This window comes from Alligator mississippiensis, chromosome 1 (assembly GCF_030867095.1).
Source record: "Alligator mississippiensis isolate rAllMis1 chromosome 1, rAllMis1, whole genome shotgun sequence".
Lineage (NCBI taxonomy): Eukaryota > Metazoa > Chordata > Crocodylia > Alligatoridae > Alligator > Alligator mississippiensis.
Genome location: NC_081824.1, coordinates 438,847,980 through 438,874,569, shown reverse-complemented (window position 1 = coordinate 438,874,569; position 26,590 = coordinate 438,847,980). Strand labels below are relative to the sequence as shown.

At 38.5% G+C, this 26,590-nt stretch overlaps 1 protein-coding gene across 2 annotated transcripts in view; it reads left to right on the top strand.

Moving 5' to 3' along the window:
- Positions 1-26,187, top strand: part of GRIA4 (glutamate ionotropic receptor AMPA type subunit 4) — a 381,681-nt gene extending 355,494 nt beyond the window's left edge. The window contains exons 14-16 of one of the 2 annotated variants that reach the window (XM_006262481.4): positions 6,623-6,737; positions 16,797-16,931; positions 25,072-26,187. In XM_006262481.4, coding sequence (XP_006262543.1) covers positions 6,623-6,737; positions 16,797-16,931; positions 25,072-25,236 — 415 coding nt within the window. In that variant the 3' untranslated portion in view covers positions 25,237-26,187. Of the gene's footprint in view, positions 1-6,622; positions 6,738-14,299; positions 14,415-16,796; positions 16,932-25,071 lie in introns of both variants that reach the window. The other variant, XM_006262480.4, reaches the window with a different exon arrangement.
- The last annotated feature ends 403 nt before the right edge of the window (positions 26,188-26,590 follow it).

The window sequence follows — 26,590 nt, the reverse complement described above, 5'->3', positions numbered from 1 at the left end:
GAGAGACTGGAAAGAGGTGCAATATATAAGGAGCCAGAATTAGGTAAATGGTTTTGTCCATTGCATCCAAGAATTCTGTTTTCTCTTTATTAATAAAATGCTTCTGAAGATTTCCATAATTATGCAGAATATATACTATGGACCAAATATTAAAGGACTTCCTTATTTTCTACTACTTAATCCTTACTCTCATAAATCTCTGGTTTTCTTCACTATGGAATATTGTCTCAAATAGGAGATTTGCCTAAGTGAGGACTTTAGTATCCAGCTCAATTTTTTTAATTAATGATAGCAGCTTCTGCCACTCATGTTTATGTTAGGTAGTACTTTACAGTCAAGTAAAGAACTATATAGTATGCATAAGGATGATCAAATCTGGCCCTAAAGCCTCAAGTCTATTGTTGAGTGAAAGCAACTGTCATCACGCATGTTGAGAGATTTCTACTTAATCACATTCCTTCACAAGATGCTGTAGCATGAGCAAAGAATCTCTTTGTTATTCCTCAAGAAGGCTGAAATAGTGAATTTTCACAAGTTGAGTCATAATCCAATAACAAAGCAAGAGAAAGAACAGTGTAAAACTACCCGTTTTTACATGGCCTACTAGACATAACAAGGCATACAGTGTATTAGATTTATAAACAATAGAATTTAATTTCGGGCAATAATTGCAGCTTAAATCCTCATTTTCTTGTCCATCCTTTTTTTTTTCCATTCTTCTGTTGTGCTGTGACACTGTCTATGGATACGGCTAAATACCCTGCTAAATAACCCTCTCACGAATAGGTTCTTTTTACTTGTTTTGGGCTTATTCAACCAGCTGCAGCTATTCTAAAATACTGGGAAAGTTTTTTTATTCATTAATTTTAATATATTTGGGAGTAGCTTGGAATATTTGTCAAGATGGAAATTAAAGGTGGTTTTATTTTTAGAACCTTTAAATAATTTTTTTTCTAGTTTGAGATAGCAATGCCCTGGAATGGTCTGGTGAAAGATCTATGTATGAATATTAACTTAAAATCTTGTAATGTGTCAATATTTACAATACTAAAGGCAAAAGGCTAAAGTTCTTGTTACATTTTTGCTCAGGCCATATGCAAAATCTTCACTGAAGTCAATGGGGATTTTTTTTTTTTCCTGAAAAAAGACAGATTAAAAAATTAGGGATTTTAGGATTGACGGCCTTTTTTTTTTACCAGTTGTCACTGAAGCCAAAGTATTCCTTTCTCCATCAACAGATAGTGGACTGAGCCTTTAGTGTAGAGATAATATTGTGTACATTCACCTTGGTTAATATGGTTTATATGAAATATGAGTATGAGTTTAGAAACAACAAAGTAGACATTTTTTGTCTATACTGTTATCAGGCAAATCTGATTTAAATAACGTGCAAGATGTGCTTGCAGCTGGGCAGTGTGGGCAGTATGTTCAACACTTGTAGGGCTGTGAAATGAGATGGAGGAAGCTCTGCCCATTACATTTCACAGTCCTGTGGGCTTTAAATGCTGCCTGCAGATGGAGCCACAGGGAAAAACCCCTGCCTGCTCCTGAGGCTGGAGTTCCTGATCTGAAGAGCTGGTGGGGAGCAAGGATCAGTTGCTCCCCCACTCTGCTTCTGGTTGCCGGAAGCAGAACAAAGGAAGAAACCAAGCAACACCTCCCACCTGCTTTTCAGACCAGGGACTGCAGTCTGGGGAGGAGTTAGGAGACTTTGCCCCTGCCACACCAGTCCCTTCCAGGCCAGCTCAGGAAAGAGGAGAATAGTGGGAGAAAGACCCCAACCCATTCCCTAAAGTGGACATTCCCCATATAGGGAAAAGGCAGGGAACATTCTTCTGATGCTTCTCTCCCTTCCAACACCAGATCAGGAGGGTATCTTACACACATTGATTCTTGCAAGAGAGTTTCTCTTGCAAGAAAAATCTTTCAGGTTGATTCTTCTCCCAGAGGGGGCATGCTTCCCTTGGCAGAAATTGAATGAACATATGTACATTTATAGTTTCCATGGAGAAAGCAACAGTTCTCACAGTAGAAATGTCTCATCTGTACATAGCCATTGCTTAAACACCTTGCTGAATCAGGACATTTTTTACCTTTCCTTGAGATGTTCCTCATTTTCATACCAGGGACTTCCACTTATCTTTAATGCAGATCTGGCTGTGCAACCCTAACACACCATTGCTTTCTCAAGGGGAGCATTCATGTCAGTGCTGCCCAGTATGAGGATTACAAGACTCCAACACTGAGTTAAACCCTGCCCTTTCTCCAATTGAAATAAATGGCAGTACTGTATTATTGATTTCACTGACAGCATCCTGAGGCCCTACACGTTAAATGTTTTCAAAACAAATAATATGCACTAGTGTCAAGTTCTCACTCAGGTAAAATGTTCATTCAAGTTAACAGGAACTTTTGCTGAATAAGAATAGCAGGATTAGACATCATGATAACTTTATGAATGGGACAGAAGCATAACCTTTGTATCTAAAAGTTTAATTAGAAACCCATGGTACGTATCCGTGGTTCAGAAGCAATTGCTTCCTGGAATGAAAGGGACAAATGAACAATTTCAATCCAATTGTCACCTCTCCCCCTAGATCATGAACCATAATTAAAGTACTTATATAAAATTACATTTGTCAGACTGGCTGCTAAATTCTCCTCTAAGGCTTTATCCACAAAGAACAGTCTGTTATCACTCCCACTCTGGCCTACAGTTCTCTCTTTCCAGATTCAGGAACAGGCAAGCAATTACATTATCTATATTGGCAATCTAATATAACTGTAACTACAAAGAAAACAGGCTCAGGTCACTTCTGCTACAAATAGTTTCCAAAATGTCATAATTAGCCAGCATGGATCTGCCTAGGTTACAAGAATGGCTTATATGAAAAAGCTGTTATCAGGCAATAAAAGAAAGAAGAGAGATGTTCTAAAATAGTCATTTATTCCATACAGGGAATTTCTACATGTATATTTACATGTACCTAAACTTAACACGCCTTTGCTTAAGCCGAATTAGGCACGCTTCTACACATGGATGTGCTAATGTGAATTAAGAGGCATTAAATTTAGGCACAAATAACTAAGTCTCATTAGCGCATGTGCAGACATGCTAATGCGCATTAACATGGTGATTATCCATTGACATACACTGCGTTAATGTGCATTAGTGCATCTACACATGCACTAATATGACTTAACTATTCATGCCTAGATTTGATACCCACTTTACGTATAAATTGGGTATCAAATTTAGGCACAAATAGGCTAAAATCACCATTTTAAAGTGCATTATGGGTACAACTTAAATTGCGCTAGTGCACTTTAAATGCACACATGTAGACATGCCCACAGTGTTGTAAATCTATTCCTGAGTGGGTGTATCTATACATGCATTAGATCCAGGAGCAGTTTACTCATGAGTAAACTACTCGTGAGTAAACACTCCCCAGCAGGCATCCACATGTACAGGGAAGCAGAAGCAGATTTGCTACTAACGGCAGCAAACTTCTCACGCTTCCTGGGGTCCTGCAATGAGCCCCTGACACCATGGGTGACTGGTGCCTCCTGAGTCTGGCTGGGCACCAGATTGCCAACCTGGGGTCCCCCAGTGGCCAATCGTCAAGCCCAGAACCACCAGTGGCAAAACCGGCAAAATTGGAAGTGCACTTCCACCAGCACTTCCAGTTTTGTGGCTGGCACTTGCAGGGGGTGCATGGCCAGTTTCAGTGGGTGCACATGCACCCGTATGCACCCCTTATGCATCACCAGTGCCTGCCACCACCAGAGGGAGCTCTAGGCTCCTGCTAGGTGCTTGACCAGGGGCTGGCAGGGAGCACCAAGCCAGAAGACAGCTGTCTCTTGCCCAGGGCTGGGAAATCACACTCTGCCCCCGGGGTGCTGCCTGCTACAAAGGCAGGGACAATGTCCCTCTTCCCCAGCAGCAGGGAGCTCCTGTCCCCAGCTCCCTGATTGAGGGCAGAGGACATGGAAAGAGTTGCAGGGGAGGAGCAGATCCACACCCCCCCCCCCGCCCTGATCCACCAGCGAGGCAGCTAGCTCATTGCTAGCTGCACCACCAATGGACTGGGGCAGGGGGATGGGACCTACCCCACCCGAGACCATTCCGAGCTCCTGCTCCATGATCGTGGCGCTGAGTGGGGAACAGTATCCCCAGCTCCCACCAGCAGGGAGCTCCCCATGCCAGCTCTGTAACAGAGGAGCCAGCATGGGGAGATTCTCTGCCAGCTCTCCATTTGTGAGGCTGGCCCATAGAGCTTGGCTGGGAGATAAGGATGTCTCAGCACCGGCCCCACTGTCACAGAGCTGGCACTGGGAGATAAGGATCTCTTAGCCCCCCTCCTCCATCTACACATTCCAATTGTGATGGTGAAGTGGGGGCTAGGAGATAAGGATCTCCTAACCTCTACTCCCTGATCATGATCTCGGAGCAGGGGACTTGGAGCTCCCTGCTGCCAGGGCAGGGAGACATAATCCCTGCCTGGGCTCTAGTGGCAGAACCTACCCCAGTAGCAGGCAGCTCCCAGGGGCAGGGAGCAATCTCCTGCACCCTGGTGGCCGGCTGATGGGGAGCAGATTTGCTCCTGGTCAAGCATCTACATGAGCACTGCTACGCAGTAAGTAATTGCAAGTAAATTTGCTACTTGCATTTGTAGGTAGCAAATTGTCTCACAATGAGTGAGGTTTTCTGTGCAGTAAGTATGTGCACATGTAGACACACATGCTTACCATGTAGCAAACTAGGCTACTGAGCAGTAAAGCATCTTGTGTAGATGCACCCAATGAGATGGAAAATGTCATGAGTCAGCACTGTTATAGTTTCTGTTATTCTTGTTCATCTGTGGAACTCAGGTATTTTCCCTTGCCATGCAGAGGGTTCCTTTAGATCTATGGCATTATAGGCAACTCTTTGAAGGTCTCTCTCCAGGTTCCTACCCTTCTCATCCCCTGTGAATCTTGGCACCAGCAACCCTACCAAAGCCCTGCTTCCAAATGTTCTCCAACTTGTTGCTTCTCTTAAATCCTGCATAGAGGATTCCACAACATGGAGATGGATGGCAATTTAGTGAATGTGGTCATTGCCTTCACTAAAGTCTTTCTCCACTGTATATCCTCCACAGATAAGTTTCAACAGGGTCAAGAGGGGGAACATCCCATAGAGGTGGTATTGCCTCATTTTCATTTTCTGAAAAATGGAAATAATGACATTGCCTTTTCTTCTGTGAACTGTGAAAGGATGTGCAGAGCAGGGTGAAAGAGTACAAAGAATTCCTTTACCTTGCTCCTGTGCTCAGTTCACAGATACTGCTCACCTGGGTATGAATACTCACCCAAAGGAGATGGAGAGTAGGTGGAGCCATTATTCCACAAACCCTCCACTTGAGCAGGCAGCCCTAGTCAGATTTTGCCTGCAGAGAAGTGTGGTGCACATCTCAAAGGCATGCAGCTGTTTGTGGGCTCCCTGAGATACAAGAAATGCCATCATGTGTTAAGTTCTTTGAACAAGTGGATCATTATATAAATGCTTATTATTAATATTTATGAGTAAACATTGATTTAGGGGTTTAGCAGTAGGCTTTGTGCCACTTGGCAATTAATTTTAAATTAATTGCAGCAGGGGGCTTAGACATTATTAACATCCCATAAAGTATTAAACTTCCATAAAATGTAATGAACATAGTATACATGCCTTGATGGATTAATAATCATTTAGGTTTTCTGGATAATATGCAGTAACTGTGGAACTAACTATAAAGTACAGATTAGATTTTTAAAATATGGCACTTAAATACCATTTCCTGTCTGTTAAAAATCTAGGCCTATATTGAGCTTGTTTTGAGATCTAGGAAGTCTAGGAAGTCTAGACATTTAAGGTCTAGAAAGTTCTAATTCAGAGGCTGTACCCTAATTCCCATGTTCAATAGCTGCTGATGCACTTTTCCTCCAAAAATTAGTAAATAAGAAATCCCTATTTACTTTCTCTTCACCAATTACTATTATCATGTTCCCCCTCATGTCCCCCCTCAAGTACCTCTTTTCAAAACTGAATAGGGCTAAACTCTTAAGTCTTTCCTAATATGGAAGCCCCTCCATACCACTGATCATCCTTGTTGCCCTTCTCTATATCTTCTCTAGTTCTTCTATATCCTTTTTAAGAAGTGGGAACCAAAACTGGGCATAGTATCCAAGGTACACCATGGATTTATAAAGGGGGATAATGATACTTTCCATTTTATTTGCAATTAATTTCTTAATAATTCCTAATATTTTATTTGCCTTTTAGCTGCTGAGCACTGAGCTGATGGTTTTAATGATATCCAGTCAGAAAAAAAAGTTATTTTGTAAATATGCTCACATAACTGTTTTGGTTGGTTGATTGAAATCTCATTTTTTTGCTAAAAGCTAAGCCATTAAAGAAGTCATACTTTTCATGCTTGAAAGTAAACAAGTTTTCTTATACTGTAAGGGATTTTATAATATGGAAATGAGAGGTTTATTTAGCATGTGGATGAAGCTTATAAAAGCGCTTAAGTCCTCATTCCTTCTAACATCTTAACAGCTGTGCAGTTTCTTACAAAATATGTTTTATCGTTTCAAGAAATGCTGTTAACCTCGCAGTTTTAAAACTGAATGAACAAGGCCTCTTGGACAAATTGAAAAACAAATGGTGGTACGACAAAGGAGAATGTGGCAGCGGGGGAGGTGACTCCAAGGTTAGCCTCAATGTCACCAAAAGCGGGTAAACAGTATGTAAAGTAATTGGTGCATCTGCTGGGGTTTTGCCTACAACTAAAGCACCAAGCTAATATTGCAACATGGCTAGTAACCGAGATCAAAATTGAGATGTATGCAATTACTGTCAAAGCAAAAATATTTGCATTTTTTGTAAGTTTCCCAAGTGGAATGTGCTAATCAGTTAACAAGTTCCTGCTAGAAATGATATTGTCAATTCTGAGAAAACTTTCTCTGCCATAAATAGATGAATTGGTCCTACTCATGCAATGCATGGTTGAAACATTTCAAAATTAGCTGCAGTGAATTAGAAGCAAAGGCAAATACAAGCATCAGCCTTGTTTTCTTGTGAATCACATTGCCTTAGTATATTTTTCATGGACTTCAAGGAGAAGGTGGAGGAATTTAGCTCTGTTTCCTCACAGTTGTAGCCTGCTCTTTATACAGGTGCAGGGACTCCCTGTTTAACTAGCACAGCTCACAAAATTTCAATTTCTATCCGAATATCCAACATACCAAGACGGGATTTTGACTGGAGTGTGCCAGTACTCCTGATGGGACTGAAACCCAGAGATTCTGCCGAGAGAGTCTTGCCTCCCAGCTCAGGGTCAGACTAATACCCATATTTGGGGTCAGGAAGAATTTTACCCCATGGTCAGATTGGTATGGATTTGGGAGGGGGGGGGGGGAATTTCCCTCTGTAGCAGGGGCATGGCATTCTTCCTTGGATCTCTTGAGTGTATTTTAACAACCTTTGCAACAGCAGGAAAATGGCCACTGAGGTCCCCCTCCTTTACCTCTGACAAATTAGGGTGTTATGCCTTGTGGCTGAATTGCGCGTAGTTTTGCTAATAAATTAGATAGCGGATTTTATAGGGGTGTTCCTGCCTTAGGAGGGTGTTGGACTAGATGACCTCTGGAAATCCCTTGTGACCTTACTTTTCTATTATTTCTATGATTTCTATGAATTTCCACCCAATCTATCTGATGCTGAAGTGGTGTGATACCTTTACTGAAAACTGAAATGCCCTAGCAGAAATTGAAGTAGCTTAATCCTTCATCATCACACCAGCTACACATTTTAGCCTGAGATAATAATGCCCTAAATAAGGTTTAGCTAATTTTTTCCTTCATTTCATTTAAACTGATTTTTTTCCCCAGATACCAGTGATACAACTTTCTAGCCTTTTTTTTTCTCAGCATCCATTTGGCAAACTACTCTGAGCTCAAAAGGAACTGGGGTGGGTAAAAATTAAGATATGAAAAGTATTCATTCACCTGCCAACCAGGACTGTTCAATATGGATTTATGGGGTTTTTTAATGAAATTTTTCATGTTCCAGGCCAAATCAGCTGAATCAATATGTATTTATGTGCAAGTGTGTATACATGGAGAGAATATTAAACGCCAAAAGTGTGCACAGCTACCGGCATACCACTGTGTTCTGAAGAACACTGATGGGGATGGGTGAGGAAAGCTTGAGTGATTTCCCATACACCTAAATCCTGAATTGTTTACGCAGCCTTCTTTACAGTTTCCTACACTGTATTTTTTGTGTTCCTCAGACCTCCTAATCTCTTATTCTGCCCATGCCCCAAGAACCTTTGTGCTACTTTGCACTTACCCAGATCTGATGTCCTGATTCTCTTCAGTTTACCTGCTGTCAGTCCTCTCTGCCTATTTTTCCTGCCTCTGTTCTGTTGGCCAGCAGGTACAGTTTCAACAGTGGTCTATATTTTCTTTTCCAAAGTGCATGTGAATACAAGATTTGATTCCACTTATCTGCAACTGCATCATGTTTTAACTATAACTTCTTGTCAGAAAACCTGTAAGGAAGCCAAAACATTCTCACATTCACTTTTTTTGATAATGCTCCAGCCAAATCACCAGTGGTTCAAATGTTTTCATTGAAGTATTTAAATCTAAGATAAATGTTATAAAGATGACATGCAAAATATCTTCCTTTTTCCTTACAATAAATATTAACACCAGTTCAACATGGCTAAAATATATGAAACAGAACAAAATGTAATGCTTCAGAGCAGGGTAATGAGTTAGCTAGCTTGAAATTTTTTTGATCTAATAGTGTTTATTAGTCATTGGGATCTACATGGAAGGAGGTAGATAAAGGAAGAGCAGGACATCCTAGGATATAACAGAGAAGATGGACAAAACATTTTGAAAGGGACAGAGATTGGAAAGCACCAAGAGATTGCAGAAGCAATGAGGTGGGGGGAGGGGGAATAAATAGGGAAGGAGAGGCTAGGAAGCAGCCACATGGAGGAAAATGTGGGAAATTAATATATAAAAGTGGAAGTGGAGAGTGGAAATACACTGCACAGGGAAAGGAAAAGAACATGTCTTGATCCTCAAATATATTCTGAGAAGCAAGAACAGTTTGAAGAGCTAGTCCTGCCAAAATAAAATACAAGCATAAATGTAGATACATTTTAATAGCAACAATAACAACTATATACAGATTATATAAATGACCAAACAGCACAGTTAAAGCACACCAAGCAAATGATTAAAATTTGTTACATATGCATTTATCTAAAGAAATAATCCTATTAACATTTGAGAGAATATAAAATTCATTTCCTTAGCTCAAAAAGTCTTTAAAAGCCCCTAATGGGGTCAGCATGTTAGGGGAAAGGACTTCTCACCTAAGTTTCAAATTAAGTTTTAAAAGAGTTCTTATCTTGGTTCACCTGCAGATGGGCTATTCTGCAAGTACCATAGGTCAAAGATAAATAGCACAAATTCAGAGATTAATCTAGATTTTTAGACTATTTGACTGGCTCAATATAAAAAAGCTTACTAAATAAGCTAATACATACATACAAATAAGCTAACACACACACACACATATTCCTAATAGGTATTACTCTAACTAGTATTCATATACCCATTTTTATTCTCTATCTTGTCTAAAATTAGCCTTTTCTAGCATCAAATCACTCTAATTGACCTTTACTGTAATTGACTTTTAGTGACCTTTACCCTTTTTTTTTCCTTCCTTAATTTTCCCAAAGTGATTCATACCTTATGATGTCCTCTGGCCTCATCATTTCCTTTGCTTCTTCTTCTCACCCAAACTTTGGTTAAAGGAATGCAAGCAAATGCTATCTACCATATCAGCATGAAACAACTTAAGGCCTACCATAGTCTACACGACATCAGGAAATCTAATGATGTTACGTCACCGTAGGAATTATGATTGATAAAGTAAAAAACTTCAAGGAGTATAATATAGAAACTCTGCAGAGCAACTGTATCTGTTTGGGGTTCTTTTGGTGGGGACAGTTAATAAGGATGCCCAAATTAATCTCTGACTTGATAGAAGTATTGGCATTTATCTTCTACAAAATCCCTTCTTTTTAAAGTAAATCTCCATGTGCAATCTTATATGATCTAAGTCAATTAAATTCTTTCCATTGATTCAATGGGCTCTGAATAATGCCTTTATTTTCTTTCATTTTGTATCAAACGACAAAGTTAGCAGAGACTGCAGGATGATGCAACCTGCAGTTTTGCTGTACTGCTAGGAGCTGCAAACTGCAACTGTAGTTCATGAGTCAATCCTTCAAAGAAATTATCCTTCTGGATTTATATAAAATTTAAAAAAGAAAAAGCAACCTGAACTGACTTTCCACTTTAAATCATAGTGCACTCCCTGCTCTTCAGCAAGAAAAACTTCCTCTCCTCTATCCTGCTATTCTATGGCCAGAAGGTGCTGTGCTGAAAAGACTCAGGTAATCAGCACACCCAGAATGGTGAATCCCAAGTTTTGTGTCACAGTCGTACAGAGAGACACTATATCATCAGTGGGATTTAAAGGTCCTCACAAGGTACTTAGCATCTTATGGAACTAGAACTTTACAAATTCTTCCTACCTCTATTCTGTGCTTTTAAACTAAAGTTTAACAAAAAGAAATGCTTGCCTAGCAGACCTGCTGGCCCTCACCATTTATATCTTAAATCCAGCTAACTAGAGGAAAGGTCTCTCATCATTCATCCCTGTGGATTTACTGACTATCTGTTGCCTTCCAGAGCACCGTGTCATGGATTTATAACTGATAGTCTTTCAAGAAGGCTTAAGCTCTTAAGTCACTTTTGAAACTAAAGTTTAGGTTTGAAAAAAGCAGTTCCCCAAAATAACATGGGCTGCCATGATTTCATACCATAACTTTAGACCCATTTAAATGAAGTTTATTTCCTATCTTCAAAAGAGTTGGGGAAAGATTTATATCACAATATTAATAATGGGACAAATCCTCAATGACTGTAAGTTGACATGAGTACATGGACTTTAATGGAACTATGTCATTTATGCTAGCCAACACCTGTAACTCAAGAAACTCTAACAAAGTTTAAAAAAACTATATTGTCATTTCCCATTAGAATGTACAATACACAGGACTGAGCTTGGTGAAAAATGTAATGCCAGGCTCTAAGTCATATTATGTTTCTGTAGTCCCCTTTTCTTGTTAAATAGACAACATATCATATTGATATTTATTGATTCTGACACCCTTAAAATTAACGGGACTAGTCACTACACGTTTCTACTTATTATAGGAAAGGCCAGTGTTGTTTGCCTCATTGATAGTTGTGGTTAAATAGAGCTCTATCTATAGCCTAGAGGAAAGATTTACAAAAGAAAGGACACTTAGATAATGAACTCCCCTGTTAAAAGCCGGGTATTCAACTCTCATGTATGGAAATTAGACTCTAAGTTGTATATAACATTTGCTCACCATTAAAGCTTAATTCAATTTATTATGTGCCTTTTAAAATCTTGTAAACCTTCAGGTTGCTCTTAAATCTGAATTTTGTTTTACTAATCTTAATACCAACCACCTCTCCCACAGCTGATTTAGAGGACATTTTTTATATTTAAAATATACTTTTTAAAAATTTGACCAGAAGTATCTACAATTAATGAAGTGTTTATTTATGGTATAGTCCCTAACCACCCCACTGAGAAAAGGATTACAATCAAAATGCTACTGTTTAAATAAAAATGTAAGGGTCAGCTTCCTGTCTCAACCTTGTACAAGATTCCCATTGATGCTACATGTGCTGAACCGGTATGTCTGAGAGCAGATTTGATTGAACTGCTGTAGACTACTGATGCAGCAGGTGCCTGGGCAGAATTAGTAGCGTTGAAGATTAGGAGACCAGGGCTGATGACATGTTACTGTTCAATATTTATAATGCAGTGGTTATAGAATTTCCTTATCCCTTTTGTCTATAGCATTCAGCCAAACATTACAGAAGGCTTGGCCATTTTCCAGTTTAGGTAAATCATGAAATTGGTTAGATGATTCCTCTACAGCACTGTGTATAGAAGAGGCCAGAAGAAGAAGAGGGGGGGATACAGGTAGATTTCAGATAGGAAAGAAATCCATAATGTCTCAGGCTAAGATTCTTTATGTTCCTAAATTCTGATATGCTAGGTAAAAGAATGAGGAACTAACTGTTTTTCTAACTAAGAACATATAGCTACTTTACTTGATATTTATGTTAAAAAAATTAATATCTACATTCTAATTCTCATCTAACTCAGCTCACTTTAATCTGGAGTAATTCTTTTGGCTTCTGTGAAGGTGCTCTGGAGTTTTACCAGAATAACAAAACCTAGCTGTCCCTTCTATGGACTTTAACTGATTCTATGATATAAAATGGGACAGGAAGAATTTGCATGGGGACTTAGCCAATATGTAAGTGCTTATGGACAATGACTATCTTCTAACCATATCATAATGTCCATTATTTCACATCTGTATCAGACACAGAGAGAGGATCATATTAGCAAGCAGTTTGCCAGCATATCAAAGTGGCACTCATTCATTTCAGTTTTCTCAGCTATGGAATTCTTATACTCCACTTTCAACCTGCACAGCCTCCTGCCAGGAAGCCTGACTATAAAATGTAAGTTTAAATGTTGAACAACACAAGGCTACCAGTGCTTTCTATGGTATAAGCAGCGTGTTCATATGCACTAAATGGACATGGGTCTGAAAGCAAATTAAACATTTTTATTAGTTTATAGAAGTTGTTACATGGCACTTGAAAATATACAGAGGATAGTCTGTATTTACTAAGGTCATGAGCCCTAATTATAACATCAGAATGCTAAAAAGTAATTTTCTGTTTATATCCGAGTTCAAGTTTGCATACGAATTCTGAGAATTAGATTTAAAACCGTGTGAGTATGATTAAAATCTCTTTACTCTCCCTTATACTACCTATTTTAATAGGTGGATTCATTTGTGAATCTTAATGTTCTCATAGTTTTAATTTATTTTTTGATATTTTAAGCCTTAATTCCATAAATTAGTTAGAAATCATATGGATTACACTTCCTTGTATGAATGAATTTTATCAAAAGAATCTGGTGATACATACAAGCTCAATTATTGTATTATATGATGTACTGGTACCTTTCAGTCTATTTATGGCATCTCAGAGCAGTCTGTATGTTATGCACTGTTTCTGTTTTTTTTCTCCCTCTCTGCAATATACTATATGCTAATTCACACCTGCACATAAATACATATCAATGTGTGTACCACTTTAAGCATTTGACAGTTGATGATTTGCTGGAGAAGGTAAATTAAAGTCATTATAGTCAAGTATTATTTCAGTGGTTTACAAACTGTACTGCAACACTGACATGAAACCTAAGCATTAATCCAGTATCCTGAAGATATTTTTAATTAAGTAAAGCCACAGCAGTTCCTAACTTCAATTCCCTGGATTCTGTTTTATTTTAAGATTAAACATGATTGGAATGTCGCCATAAAATAATGCAATTAAGAGAGGATGTTTCAAGTAATAATTTACTATCTCATTGTAAAATACATCCAAATCCATGAGAGTTAAACAAAACCTTGAATTTATTTTCCAGGACCTCAGGCAGTAAAACTCAATTGGTGATGGAAACTGAAGCCAAACTTTGATTGCCTCTCTCTCTCTTGCCTTTTAACTGAGGGTAACAACATTTGGACCTCATCTTGTAGGTTATATATATGGGGAACTCCTGTTGAAGTCAGTAGGTGTTTTGCACTGAGAATGCCCATAGGATTGGTATGGTTAAAAAAAAATTACAGAAGTATTGTTTCTCCTATCTTCATCATTTTGGGGCAGTAAATGATATAGCTCTGGCCAAATTGAATTATATATAGATGCGAAGACAGATGCAAACACAGGAATGCAGATGAGTACATTTTTAAAAAGTTTAACCCATTTAGATCCCGGAAGACTATATTGTTAATACATCTAAGCCAATAGTTTTGGGTTCACAGTAATTGCATACTATTTATTTACAAGACTTCCCCAGCAGTATGTGCCCGTTACCTAAAGCGATGGAGCAGGTCCCGGTCATATGTCTGTCTCTAAACCTGGGCCTATAGTACATGACATAGCACCCACTGTGGCCTCTGCTCTGTCACTTTGCAATGCGATTCTATGTAGTTGTACTTGAATAACATAAAATAACATATATAATGTTATTTATGTTATTTTCCACGTGAAGAACTCCTGTAAACCTTGCCGTTTTGAAACTCAGTGAGGCAGGCGTCTTAGACAAGCTGAAAAACAAATGGTGGTACGATAAAGGTGAATGTGGACCCAAGGACTCTGGAAGTAAGGTCAGTTGCTGCAGTTCGGGACCTACTATTGTGTTCACAAAGCAGTAAAGGGAGTAATGGAAAAAAATTACTTGGAAATAATCACTCACAAGTAGATTCAGCAAAATATGCTTTCCCCTGCTCACCACAGAATGCCATTGACTGCAGTTTAATTTAAAGAAGCACTATTACTTTCCTAAGTTTTCCCATGAGGTTAATTTTAAAAAAAATCACAAATCACCTGACATTTTCCTGCAGTTTAAAGGATGCTGGAAGATCTGAAAAGCAGGATATTTTTCATCTAAGTGCTGAGAACATTCTTCTGTTTGCTCTTTTTGCAATCCCTCCTTCTATCCACTTGTTCCTTCTCATTTAAGAAATGGCCTAGCTGAAATCACTATGTTCTTAGAAGGTGAGACACCAAAACAAAAGGGATTTCCTTCCTTCATTGCAGCCTGGCCTAGCTGTATATAAGAAACACTCATCTCCACAATGAGCAGAAATACACCAAACTTGAATTCTGAGATGAAAGGGCTTCAACTTTTAGTAAGCTTCTGCCTCTTCCTTCTGGTATATCAGTTCTGGGTTTTACTCCCAGACACCCTTTAGAAGGCCCAAAAAGCATTTTTCCTCACAAAACTTAGACAATGATGTCCTTTTCCACTTCCTTTTCATCTTAAAGAGAAATATTTGGGATTCACATATTTTTCTTCCATATGAAGAGACCCCACTAATTACTGCCCCACCCTGAATTCCCAGTGATATTGCCCCAGCTCCTATTTGTGTTGCCCTGGGCCTACAGAGGAGTATGAGGCAATGATTCATTGCTGCTTAGTGCTAAGAGTGATTCCATATGGCCAGAAGAAAACAAATGGAAATAAATATTTCTCCTATCTTTCATACTCCATGCCAAGTGAAGTTTGAGGACATATAAATCCATCAGAAGTAATGCGGTCTTTGCTATGGCAGAAATTACAATATCATAATCACTGTAAATGAAAGTCTAAGAGGCTTTAACTTACCACTTTAGGCCATAGTTTTCCCTCACTCCTGACTTGCTGTGCACAAGCATCAGGATTACAACTGACCTGCCATCAGAGAGAAGTGGCCATCACCTCCAAAGCTGAAGCTACTCTAGACTTGCTAAGGGGGGACACATGATATTGAATAAACCATGCCAGTTATTGACTACATTCAGATCTAGGTTTCCTGTGCATTCATGTCAGTGTGATCTGCTAATTGCCAAGTTTTTAGGGCTTGGTCGTATAGTGCACCTTTAAATTAAATATTGCTACAAATAATATTCAGTGTTATATAGTGTATAATAGTATAGTATAATAGCATTCACTCTTGATTAAAATTTGACATAGTTTACAGCAAGAAGTTAACTATTGTCCATAGACTAAAATATATAAAATTTGCTATTAAAGATAGATTTTATATCTATCTTAATGTTAACAAATTATTACATAAAATCAATTCTGAAAAAGTGCCTAGAGAGTTGAGCTGAAATAGTATGCACCTATTTTGACATCCAGATAAAACACCAGTTTATGTCCAAACCACTTATAATAAAATGTGTAATAGATATCTGTTATAACAAGCCCACTAAGCAGAGAATGTATAAAATAAACACTAGTATAAGCTATTACCCTATTTTTTCTAACATATAAATACTTAGGAAACTGATTTACAAGAATGTATGTATTGCTTATTAAATAACCTTATTAATGCAGTCTCTATGGAAGAAGCCTAATAGTACAATACCATCAAAATGAAAATATATAATCAATTATGCATAAAACTAATGGTAGTGCCTAATATATTCCAGGACTAATTTTATATTAATGATTTTTTCATGAATTATAAAGGATAGTGTTAAGTCAAATATACCAGTACTTTAAATGTGTAAGTTAATAAGGACAGTGCTAGGCAATCTGGGTTTTTAAATATACAGCAATACAGAGCAGAAGTAAAAATGATATCTTCCTAAAATCATGAAGTGTACTATTTTATGTAAACAGATTAGGGGATTAGAAAGCTTTAAACAACCCTAAATAAATCTAGTTTCATATCCCAATGAACATTTTTATTAAATAGTGGAATATATCATTGTTTGGGGCTACAGTTAAGGGCAATAACATTTACAGCTGTTAGCAAGTGCCTGTTTATGTCCTAAAGTACTGGTAACACACATTTAAACATTTTTTAACGTTGGTCAGAGAGACTTGGCACCTAAAATGTATTTTACAAATCTAGACAGACCAATCTTTGTGAGAATTTGTAAAAGATTATCAGTTAATTTCAGTAGAACTTTTTTTAATTCATGTTTTCAATGTGTAGCTTTTGCTCACTGGGTGTATCTTGTATCAGTGGTTAACCATGTTGCTTCTGTTTTCTCAGGACAAGACGAGTGCCTTGAGTCTCAGCAACGTTGCTGGAGTCTTCTACATTCTGGTTGGAGGCTTGGGCTTGGCAATGCTGGTGGCTTTGATAGAGTTCTGTTACAAGTCCAGGGCAGAGGCGAAGCGAATGAAGGTGGCAAAGAGTGCACAGACTTTTAATCCAACTTCCTCGCAGAATACCCACAATTTAGCAACTTATAGAGAAGGTTACAACGTATATGGAACCGAAAGTGTTAAAATTTAGGGGTAGGACTTAGGGCCTACTACAGTGAGTGGGTGATGCATCAGTGTCGTGACCTGTCTGTCCAGTGGTGGTAATGCTTGCTTCTAAACAGAGCTTTATATTTTGGAAAACTTCAGTGCAAAGTGATTCAATTTTTTTTGGCTGCAGATGTACAGTATACTACTCTATGTTGCTAATAGACATCTGCATTGCAAGGGCTTTTTTATATAAAGAATATCTCTTTTTTTAAGAGTTTAGTTTTATTGAATCAGTTGGAACATTAGAGTTATTGAAAATTTATCTACTAGAGAGAAAACGTCCTTTTGACAGGGACTGAGCTTGGTTGGTTTACTGGCTGGCCTATTTTTCTGAGGCCTTCAATTATAATAATAATATTTGATTATTATTTATTAGCACCGTTTGAACTTTTTATGGGGATTATAAGCAAAATGTATACTAAGCAGCACCTCAGTGAACCATAGTTAAACTTTGAGGGAGAGCGGCACTGTAATAACACTTCTAAACATGATTCATCTTCTTGCCCCACTTCTTTCCTCTCATCACTCCCTTCTATGAATGTATCTGAACTTTATACTCTTTGAACATGGCATTTTTTTAGTATGTTCTGCCTCAGGTCAACCCTTGTCACACTGCCATAACCAGAAAAAATGCCATTCTAGTGAAAAGAGTCAAGGTATCTGTGTCAGTTTCCAGCAGACCAAAGCAATCTTGCATACTTCAGAGGAACAGTACATCTGAGATATGCATGTTAGGATTCCAATGACTGAAGCATTAAAGATGTTTCACCTCTTATTATATAGTACCACAGAATAGTTATACATGTATTTCTTTAACATAGTGAGAGACTGGTCTATTCAGTAAGAATCTGCTAGCTAATGACTACTAAAATCAGCACTAAAATATTTTGAAATAGCACATATAACTAAATGGACCTTTTATAGATAACTTTTATGGAGCTCCCAAATATTACCAAATACTTTATAAATGTTCCCAAGCATCAACACTGTCTTAGTCCGTTCCAGTGGTGAACACTATTCCTATTCCACACTGCCTTTTTTGACATATTTTTTTAAAACTATGGTCTCCTAGAACAATAGTAAGATGATAATTAAACTAGGAAACAGACCTTAAGTAAAGAGTTGAGAGGTAAATTTGGAATAGAAATCTTATTTTGCCACATGGATTTAAAAGGAAAGAATTGCAATTATTATGTCTTCTTTACAGGTCCCTGGAGTCCTGGGCAGTATGTAATAGCTGAAGTGTGGTATGCAAATAACAAGTCATCCTGGGAAGTTTATAGTATAAAGGCAGAGCTTTCCATCATATATATTTTGTATGTTATAAAACAATGCAATCCAGATCAAACACCAATTAATGAATGATGTACAATTATCATAGCAGGAATTGTTCAAGGATCAGAATGGGTGTCAGAACTGTTTGAAAGAGGGTGGGATGGGGGTTGTGGTAAAAAAGTGATAGAGAAGCTACTCCAAATATATTTTGGGGGCATTATTTTCCTTTATTCTCCCACTGATTTATACAAGAAGTCATCACCTGGACATATTTTAATCATAACATGGGCCTAGTTTCTCAAGGACAAGAAAGTGATTTACTCACCTAAGTCAGTGAGTTTCAGAGTTATTCATATAAGCAGGTAAAGGAGGCCAAGGCAAAATAGAACAGTGATCACAGTCTAGCCTAGATTTGATTATACACATACTTTAGGTATGGCACCTGTTGCTGGGCCACATGTTGAAGTAAATGCCAAAATGATGGCAAGTGCTTGAGGTGATGTTCATTAACCCTATGGCACTGGGAGTTAGAATTGCCAGATGATACAAGGTTAACCACTACCTCAAACTGAAAAGTTTATAAAAGATGTAAATGTAATTAAGCAAAATGTAGATAAGAAGATCTTTTCCCCAGCGATTCTCCACTGGTTTACCCAGCAGAGTGAGCATTCCCAAGCTATTATAGTGAATAAGCGTATTCATGTCAAACAGGTAAACAAAGACAATGGAACACAATATAATTGCTAGTTCTTTTTTAATGGGACTAATCAAAATTAATTTAAGTGAGGTACATGTCATGTTACACACTGTTAGTTTTATTGTTGATACTTTCCACAACAGCAAGCGCATCTATCTACATGCGGCCGTACGGCACTTTTGCTACTGAGCCATCATTTAGCACTTCCTTTTGGAAGCACTAAAAGACAGTGCAGTAACAGCCCATACTGCACCGTGCCAGCTACACAGAGTTATTTTTGGCTGCTACGTTGCCATTGCAACAGGCTATAACAAGGGAGCTCATTGTTACAGTGACGTAGCGGCAGCATCACAGTTTTTGCCTAGTGTGTAGTAAATATATTTATTCTCAAACCTGTATACTAGGATGCACCAAAACTGCATATTAGTGTAATTTGTTTAAATCTTTACCTTTTGCTCCTTTTTGTTTAGATTAACATACGAAATATCAATTTAATATTTAAATAATGCAATAGTATTTATTATACTTATATTATATAATTATATATTATAATTATACTTATATTATATATTATATATTTATAATTAGGATAAATATTAGATGAATATCACTTATCCCCTAATGGAAAAAATGCCATTTTCAATAAGAGGAAGAGGTCATAAAATCTATGTTTTTCAAATTTTTTGATTTTGGATCATTTTTGCAACCATTTTAACAATTGTATGAAATGGTATTAAAATAGTGACAGCATTTTAGTTTATGGGAAATTTGGGGTTTGATAACTGAAATTTTCTGATAGCTATTTAATAATAATAAGCTTATAAAGATTTTTTAAAATATTTTAAAAATAACAGAATATGCTACATTAAAAATTGGTGTTGTTTCAGCCGGGTGAAAAATAACAAGAATTTCAGATTATTATTAGTGTATTTTCTTTACTTGGCTCATCCTACCCAGGATGCTTGATATATTATTTGCCTAAGATATTTTTACCAAGGCAATGACAAGAGAATATGTTTGTGCCTAGAAGACCTCTGGGCACGTCTCTATGAGCAGGGGCATACCAGTTGCCATGGGGAAAAAAGCAGAGGTACAAATTTGTGCCATTGGTTTTTGCCCTGGCACATTGCCCTGCACATGGGGTTAGTGTGGGGGGAAATGCTTTAGGTGGGTTGGAGGAGGTTGGGGCCAGCACCTGGCCTGGCCCTATCAGCCTTCTCTGGGGACCTCCCGGGGCTCTAGCAGCCGTGATCCAATGTACAGATCCTGGTCAGCAGCCAGAGTGTTGCTCCAGTTGACCAGGCTCTGGTTTTAGGCAGTGCACACTGCCACCATGTGTGCCACCCTTTTTTCAGGCACAGGTTTTTTTGACCTGATGTCAAAAAACCCACCATGCTGCAAAATAGCAGCACAGGGAATGCCTGCACATGTTGCATATTTGGGGACAGTTACCTTCTGTTGCCAGTAGAAATATTTGCTTTAATAATGGAAACTGTAAGGAGTCATTACTGTGAACTCCATTATACAGATTAATTATTTTCTGTCTCCATTACACATTCTAATAAGAGTTTTTGTTAATTGTTTGCAGCTTACAGCTGGGGATTGCACATATTTCCATAGTTCAGATCCCACTAGAAGAAAGCATTGCTACCTATCCACACTATTGCTTTCAGGCCTTTAGCTAAGCTAATTTTACCAAAAGTTATATTTGGACGATGCTCTAAATATAAAAAACATCTGTACCAATTCTATAAAGTAAATGCCTGCATGAAAATCCTGGGCGCTTTTAGTTTTAAGTTGCTACACAATGGGCACATCTACACGCGGCCATATGGTGCCTTTGTTACTGAACCATCATTTGGTATTTCCTTTCGGAATTACTAAAGGACAGTACAGTAACAGCCCATACTGTGGTATGCTGGCCGTGCACAGTTATTTTTGGTTGCTATGTCACTGTAGCAATGCACTATAATGAGGTAATGTATTGCTTCAGTGATGTAGCAGCTGAGTCACGGTTTTTGCCAATGGATGCTGTGGTGCCATAGTGCTTTGCTACGTCCCCGTAGTGTCTTGTGTAGATGCACCTAATGTCAACTTTTTGACTCTTTTTTAATATATAAATTAAAAAGCAGCCTGGTCATGAAGGAAGTTCTTGCACCCCCTATATGTGGGGCACCACTGGTGTGAACATTTAGGGCTGGATTGTACTTTTAAGACTCAGCCACTTGTAAGAGATGGCACATAGCTGCGCCAAACCAGAAGTGCAAAGAGACAAGTGTATCTTTTCAGGAGTAACATCTGGCTTCCTCTTTCCTACTTGTTGCCAAGAACAAGAACAAGCCCTCAGAATTTTACATATCTATACACTTGGATGGTTATAGACAATTTGTATGCTTATCTAAAGCCTTACTAGCTCCTTGATATAGAAAACTTTATTTTTCAATACAAACAGCCAATAAAAATATTTTTCCATTATTTTCCAATAAATTTTCAATACAAATAATTTTGCCAAACTTTAATGATAGGAAGGTTGCTTCCTGAAGCTGGGATGGTGCAAGTGGAAAAGATATGCCTTAGGGTCCAGGGTGTTTTCCTAATAGTAATGGGAGTAGTCATCATTTTCACCTCCCATCATCCTCAGCAGTGAACCTGAAGAACCAGATCTTGATTCAAATGCTCTTACTCTCTTTCTCCCTACTTCTTGTTGCAAGGTGTAGTATCATATCTACTGCATTTCTTATCTGCTTTGCATTTTGAAGTTCATGTCCAAGTTAGAAATAGTTTACCTTCAATATTTATGAAAAAGAAATTCTGTATCACTCAGATATTAAGGTGATCAGGGCTCTAGAAGGACCTGAACAGAACAGAATATCCTTATCTTCTCCCAAAGTCCAACCTCTCCTTCTATTGCTTTTTTCAGGATTCGTTCTACCCTCACTCTTCCAGCTGCTGCTGCTAGTGTCTTCACCACCGCCACCACTGGACCCAGCCCCACTACCCAGACACCCTGGCCCATCTACCCCACACCCACCACCAGGGTGCTGGACAGAGTGGGTGGGCAGGTATGGTCTCCATGGAGACTGGTCCAGGACCCCTATGGGTAGGGTGTGTTCAACCAGGCATATGAGATGGAGCCACAGGCAAGTGAGGAGAGGTGTCTGGGAGTGGCATGGGCCTGCAGGGCTGGGGCCAGAGCTAGGGCTGGGATCATGGGGCAGTGACAGTAGGTGGCAGGGGTTAGTGTCAGGGCCCAGCACCCATCCCAGAACTGATCCACTCCCTGAACATCTCTGTGATAGGCACTGGTTTTGCAGGTAGCAGTCAGCCCCTGCCCCCAGAACCAGCATCCATTGCAAAAACATGGGGAATGCATTGCAGCTCTTCCCTAGGCCCAAGCCTTGCACTGTCATAGCCCCACAATCCTAGCCCCTCCTGCCTGTCCTGCTCCTGGACGCCACTCCACTCCTACCTGTGTTACCATCCCATCCCATCCCCCTGGCTGAGTGTCTTGCCCATGAGGGTCCAGTCTCTGTGGAGACCCTGCCCACTTACTTCATCTAGTGCCCCCTGTGGTAGGTGTAGGGTAGACAGGCCCAGGGCCAGGTACGATCAATTAGCATCCCCCTGTTCCTCCCCCCACCCATGCCGGGTGGTGTAAACAGCTGTGATGGATCAGCAACCCGCCCCCCGCTCACCTTCCTAGCCCTCAATAGCTCACCCAAACTCCTTAATTGCCCTCCTGCCCAAATGATTGCCTAGCCCTGCTTTATGGTCTCTTTCTGACAAAAAGCAATTGTCACTTGACCATACTGAGTTTTCTAGCTATTTATTTGTTTCTTGTGAGAAGTTGTTTCACTGTCTCATTTTTTGGTCTCTACTGGGAGAAAATAGAGATACTTTTCAGTAGCTAAATGATGCCATGTTGCCTGTGCTGTTATCTGTGCTGTGCAAGATACATAACTTTTTCTGGTGCTGTTCTTTGATAAAGTGATAGATGGGCTTCAGTACTAACTACCCAAGAAACCATTTCTCCCTCTTTATATCATTATATCTGGTAACTGGCATAGGTCCAGGTGCTTTTTGTTAGTAATCTGTAGATCTGATTACAGCGTTTTCCAAGGAGAGTCTTAGTCTCTTATAACAGATGGTCCTTATTTTTTCACCACATCTAAGGTTTTTGACCATTAGGGAATGAGTAAAGCACTTCTACTTGCAAAATTTGTTTCCTGAATCAACATAATTGTGAGGGATATGATATTATGTAGGTTTGTTAGGGTAATTGACTGTAGCTGTTGATTTTATATACAGGATCCCTATGGGGTGATATTATCTGGGTGTCTTTAGGTAACTGTCTGGGAAATGCTGCTTTTTCCTGAATACTCTTTTTTGTGGAAGCTTTGTAGCTCTATATCTGGGGATTACGCTTTAATGCATCCATCAGATAGATGCACAATGTAAAATTAGATTGATGTGTTTTTTATTAATATGATTGCCCCAGGAGCAATGGATATGCCCATTAGAATGTGTAATGGGAAGAGAAATTCTCTTTCATGCATATATATGTCCGTGCATGTGTGTGTGTGCGTGTGTGTGTGTGTGTGTGTGTGCGCGTGCGTGTGTGTGTAGCTTTAGCAAATCATAAACACAGATTTAGGACCTCAGGGCTGATTTGAGCAGAAGAAGAAAAATAAAGCTCTAAGAGTAAATATCAGCCATAATAGCAAATCAGATTAAGTAAAATACCTTAGTTAATTTGTTTTTATACAAATGCCTTTTATCCCTTTCCTCCAATGTAAGTGTTTCCCTTCTGTGTCTTCTGTTTTCCTCTGTGTATTTCTGATTTTATCCCTGCACATGCATCACATTGATTAGTTGTCTGGATTATAGCTAGAGCAAGTTAAAATTTCCATCCCACAGAGAATTCCTGTATCTCAACATTTGTTGCAAAATGCTGTAGTTTGGCTGCCTTCTGCCCTACCTTTTTTTCTCTGAGCTGGCATCTCCTGACCATATTACATCTTCACTGATGTACTATGGCCATGGGAAGCCTGTGAAGCATCATGCTCCTTTAGCCAGGGAGAAGGTCACAATGGGCTTTGTGAAATGTTTTCCCACCTTGAATCCAAGGCAATACATGAAAAGGGGAGCATGAGGCTTCTCAAATACAATCCTCATTAGGTAGAAACACAGTTTAGGAGGCTCCAGAGGAACGCCAGAGTGACCTAAACCTGGATGGTTTGATTTTTTTCTGGCATAACATAATATTTTAGTGTGAGTCAACCCAAGCCCAAGCAAGAAGCTTTGTTTTCATAGAAGTGACAAAAATGGAAATTTTCCTATAGAAAATTGATTTTCTGGAAAATGGCTTCTTTTATCAATATATTTTGATAGAAACTTGCTCTCCATCTCTTGTTATAGCAAGGTGCGTAGGGAATGAGATTTATAGAGAGAGCTTGAATTTGCTAATGGCACATACATATTTTGTAAATGGAAGCAATCTTTTCTTTAGATTTTAAACCTGGATTAAATTTTCAATGATAGCTTTGAAGTTTGTGAAGTAATTTTTTTAATTTTTTTATAATTTTAAATTTATATTTTTTCCATACAAAGTACAGGTTAAGGCCTAATTCTGCCAATGCTTTTGCACACAACATAACTGTATTCACATGAATAAGGACTGGCAGATAAAATGCCATAAAAATATTATTTCTATTATTGTAACACTAGCTTGGTATAGTGTGGAGCATTTTAGAGTAAGGTGCTCCTCTGTGTACTAGTGCCATAAGCAAATTGTGATTTTATATTTAATCCATAGAGTCTGACTGTTACAAAATTTTAGCATCCAAATCACTAGTCTGATTTCTATTTCTCCCCAATGTAGTTAAATGCAATTTGTGTGTATATTTATTTCTTTGAAAGATAACATGAAAAAAATGCAGATGTCTAAAATTTGATATTTTGGTGTTTGTTGTGCCCTGGCTTCTTAAGAAACAGAAATATTGTAACACTTTTTTCTCTTTTCCCTTTCTCTTGCTCCTAGCTGACCTTTTCTGAAGCCATAAGAAACAAAGCCAGATTATCCATCACAGGGAGCGTAGGAGAAAACGGCCGTGTATTGACTCCCGACTGCCCGAAGGCCGTGCACACTGGAACTGCAATTAGACAAAGTTCAGGATTGGCTGTAATTGCATCGGACCTACCATAAAAACCAAAAAAATAATTGAGTGCCTTAATTCAACTGTGTTGGTGACTGATGGGAACACAGCACAGACTGTAACGACATGGGAGTGTCATTGATGAACTAATAATTGGGCTGAGGAAGGGAAGTACGTCCAAATGCGCCAGACATCATCAGCAACAATGTGTGCATGAGCTCAGCTCGGAAACCCAAACTCAGATTTTATATCAGGAAAATTCATAATTTAGTTTTGTTGGGGGGGAGGGGGCTGGGACAGGTGTATTAACAGCAACAAATTTCAGTTGAGTGGACTTAAAACTAATAAGACTTGCCAATTTGCGCATTAAACTGTGAAGACCATGCTCAGAAAGGACAACATTTTGATCTGTGACAGTGGGGGAAATAGCTATAGAAGTCAATGAACATGCTAACCTGTGTCTCCAGAACATCGATATATACAATGGAAGAATATCCAGCTGTCCAGCTGTAGAAACAAATCACTAAACTGTGATAAAAAAATAATAAATATGTAAATCCTGTGAAAAAATAAAGAAATTATTTACATTTTCTTTGAAAAAAGAGGAATATTGAAACATGCTTGCTTTTTAACTGATGTAAATTCGGTAGAGGACAACACAATTCTTTTTTCTAACCATCTTAGGGAACAATTCATTGCAATAATTGATATAAAATGCCATCACTGTAATAAAATTCAGAGACTTTTTTTATAAAAGTTGTTGGTCATCCTCTTGTTTGCTGTTACCTTCATTCTGTTACATCATTCAGTGTTCCACAGATTTGCATCTGTCTTAACTACAAGAAACAAATGAAAAAATGTTTAGAGTACATTGTCAGTCTGCAGTGTAGAATCAAAAGAGACTACGGGTCACTCATGTTACAAATATTATTTATAATCTTGTTCTGTGTAAGAAACTGTGGTTTTTGTACCCACCAAAAAGAATAAAACAACAGACGTTCTTATAATATTGACAGAGCTTGAGTTGTTTTCTAATCATTAGGGATGCCACTTGTAAAGCAGAAAGAGTAAGATATGGGTAGTTATGATGAGGTAATATTGCAGCAGTGATGGTCCAGGAAAACTACAAGGTGCAAGGGTTTTTTGTGGGTGACATCTTTTATTGGGCCAACTGCATAGTTGGCATGGATATGGAAAAGTTTTTGGGTACCACATACCCAAAACCTCAGGTCTCTGGCTTTACACAGGCCTTTGTTCCATCTAGACCAAGCTATGTCTACTTTTTTCTCAGAGGCCTGAGGAAGTTTACATGGTACCCAAAAACTTGTCTACATCCCAAATAAAAGATAGCACCCACAAAGGTCATTGCTTCTAAGATCTGGTTGACTTTTACTCTAAAAAGCA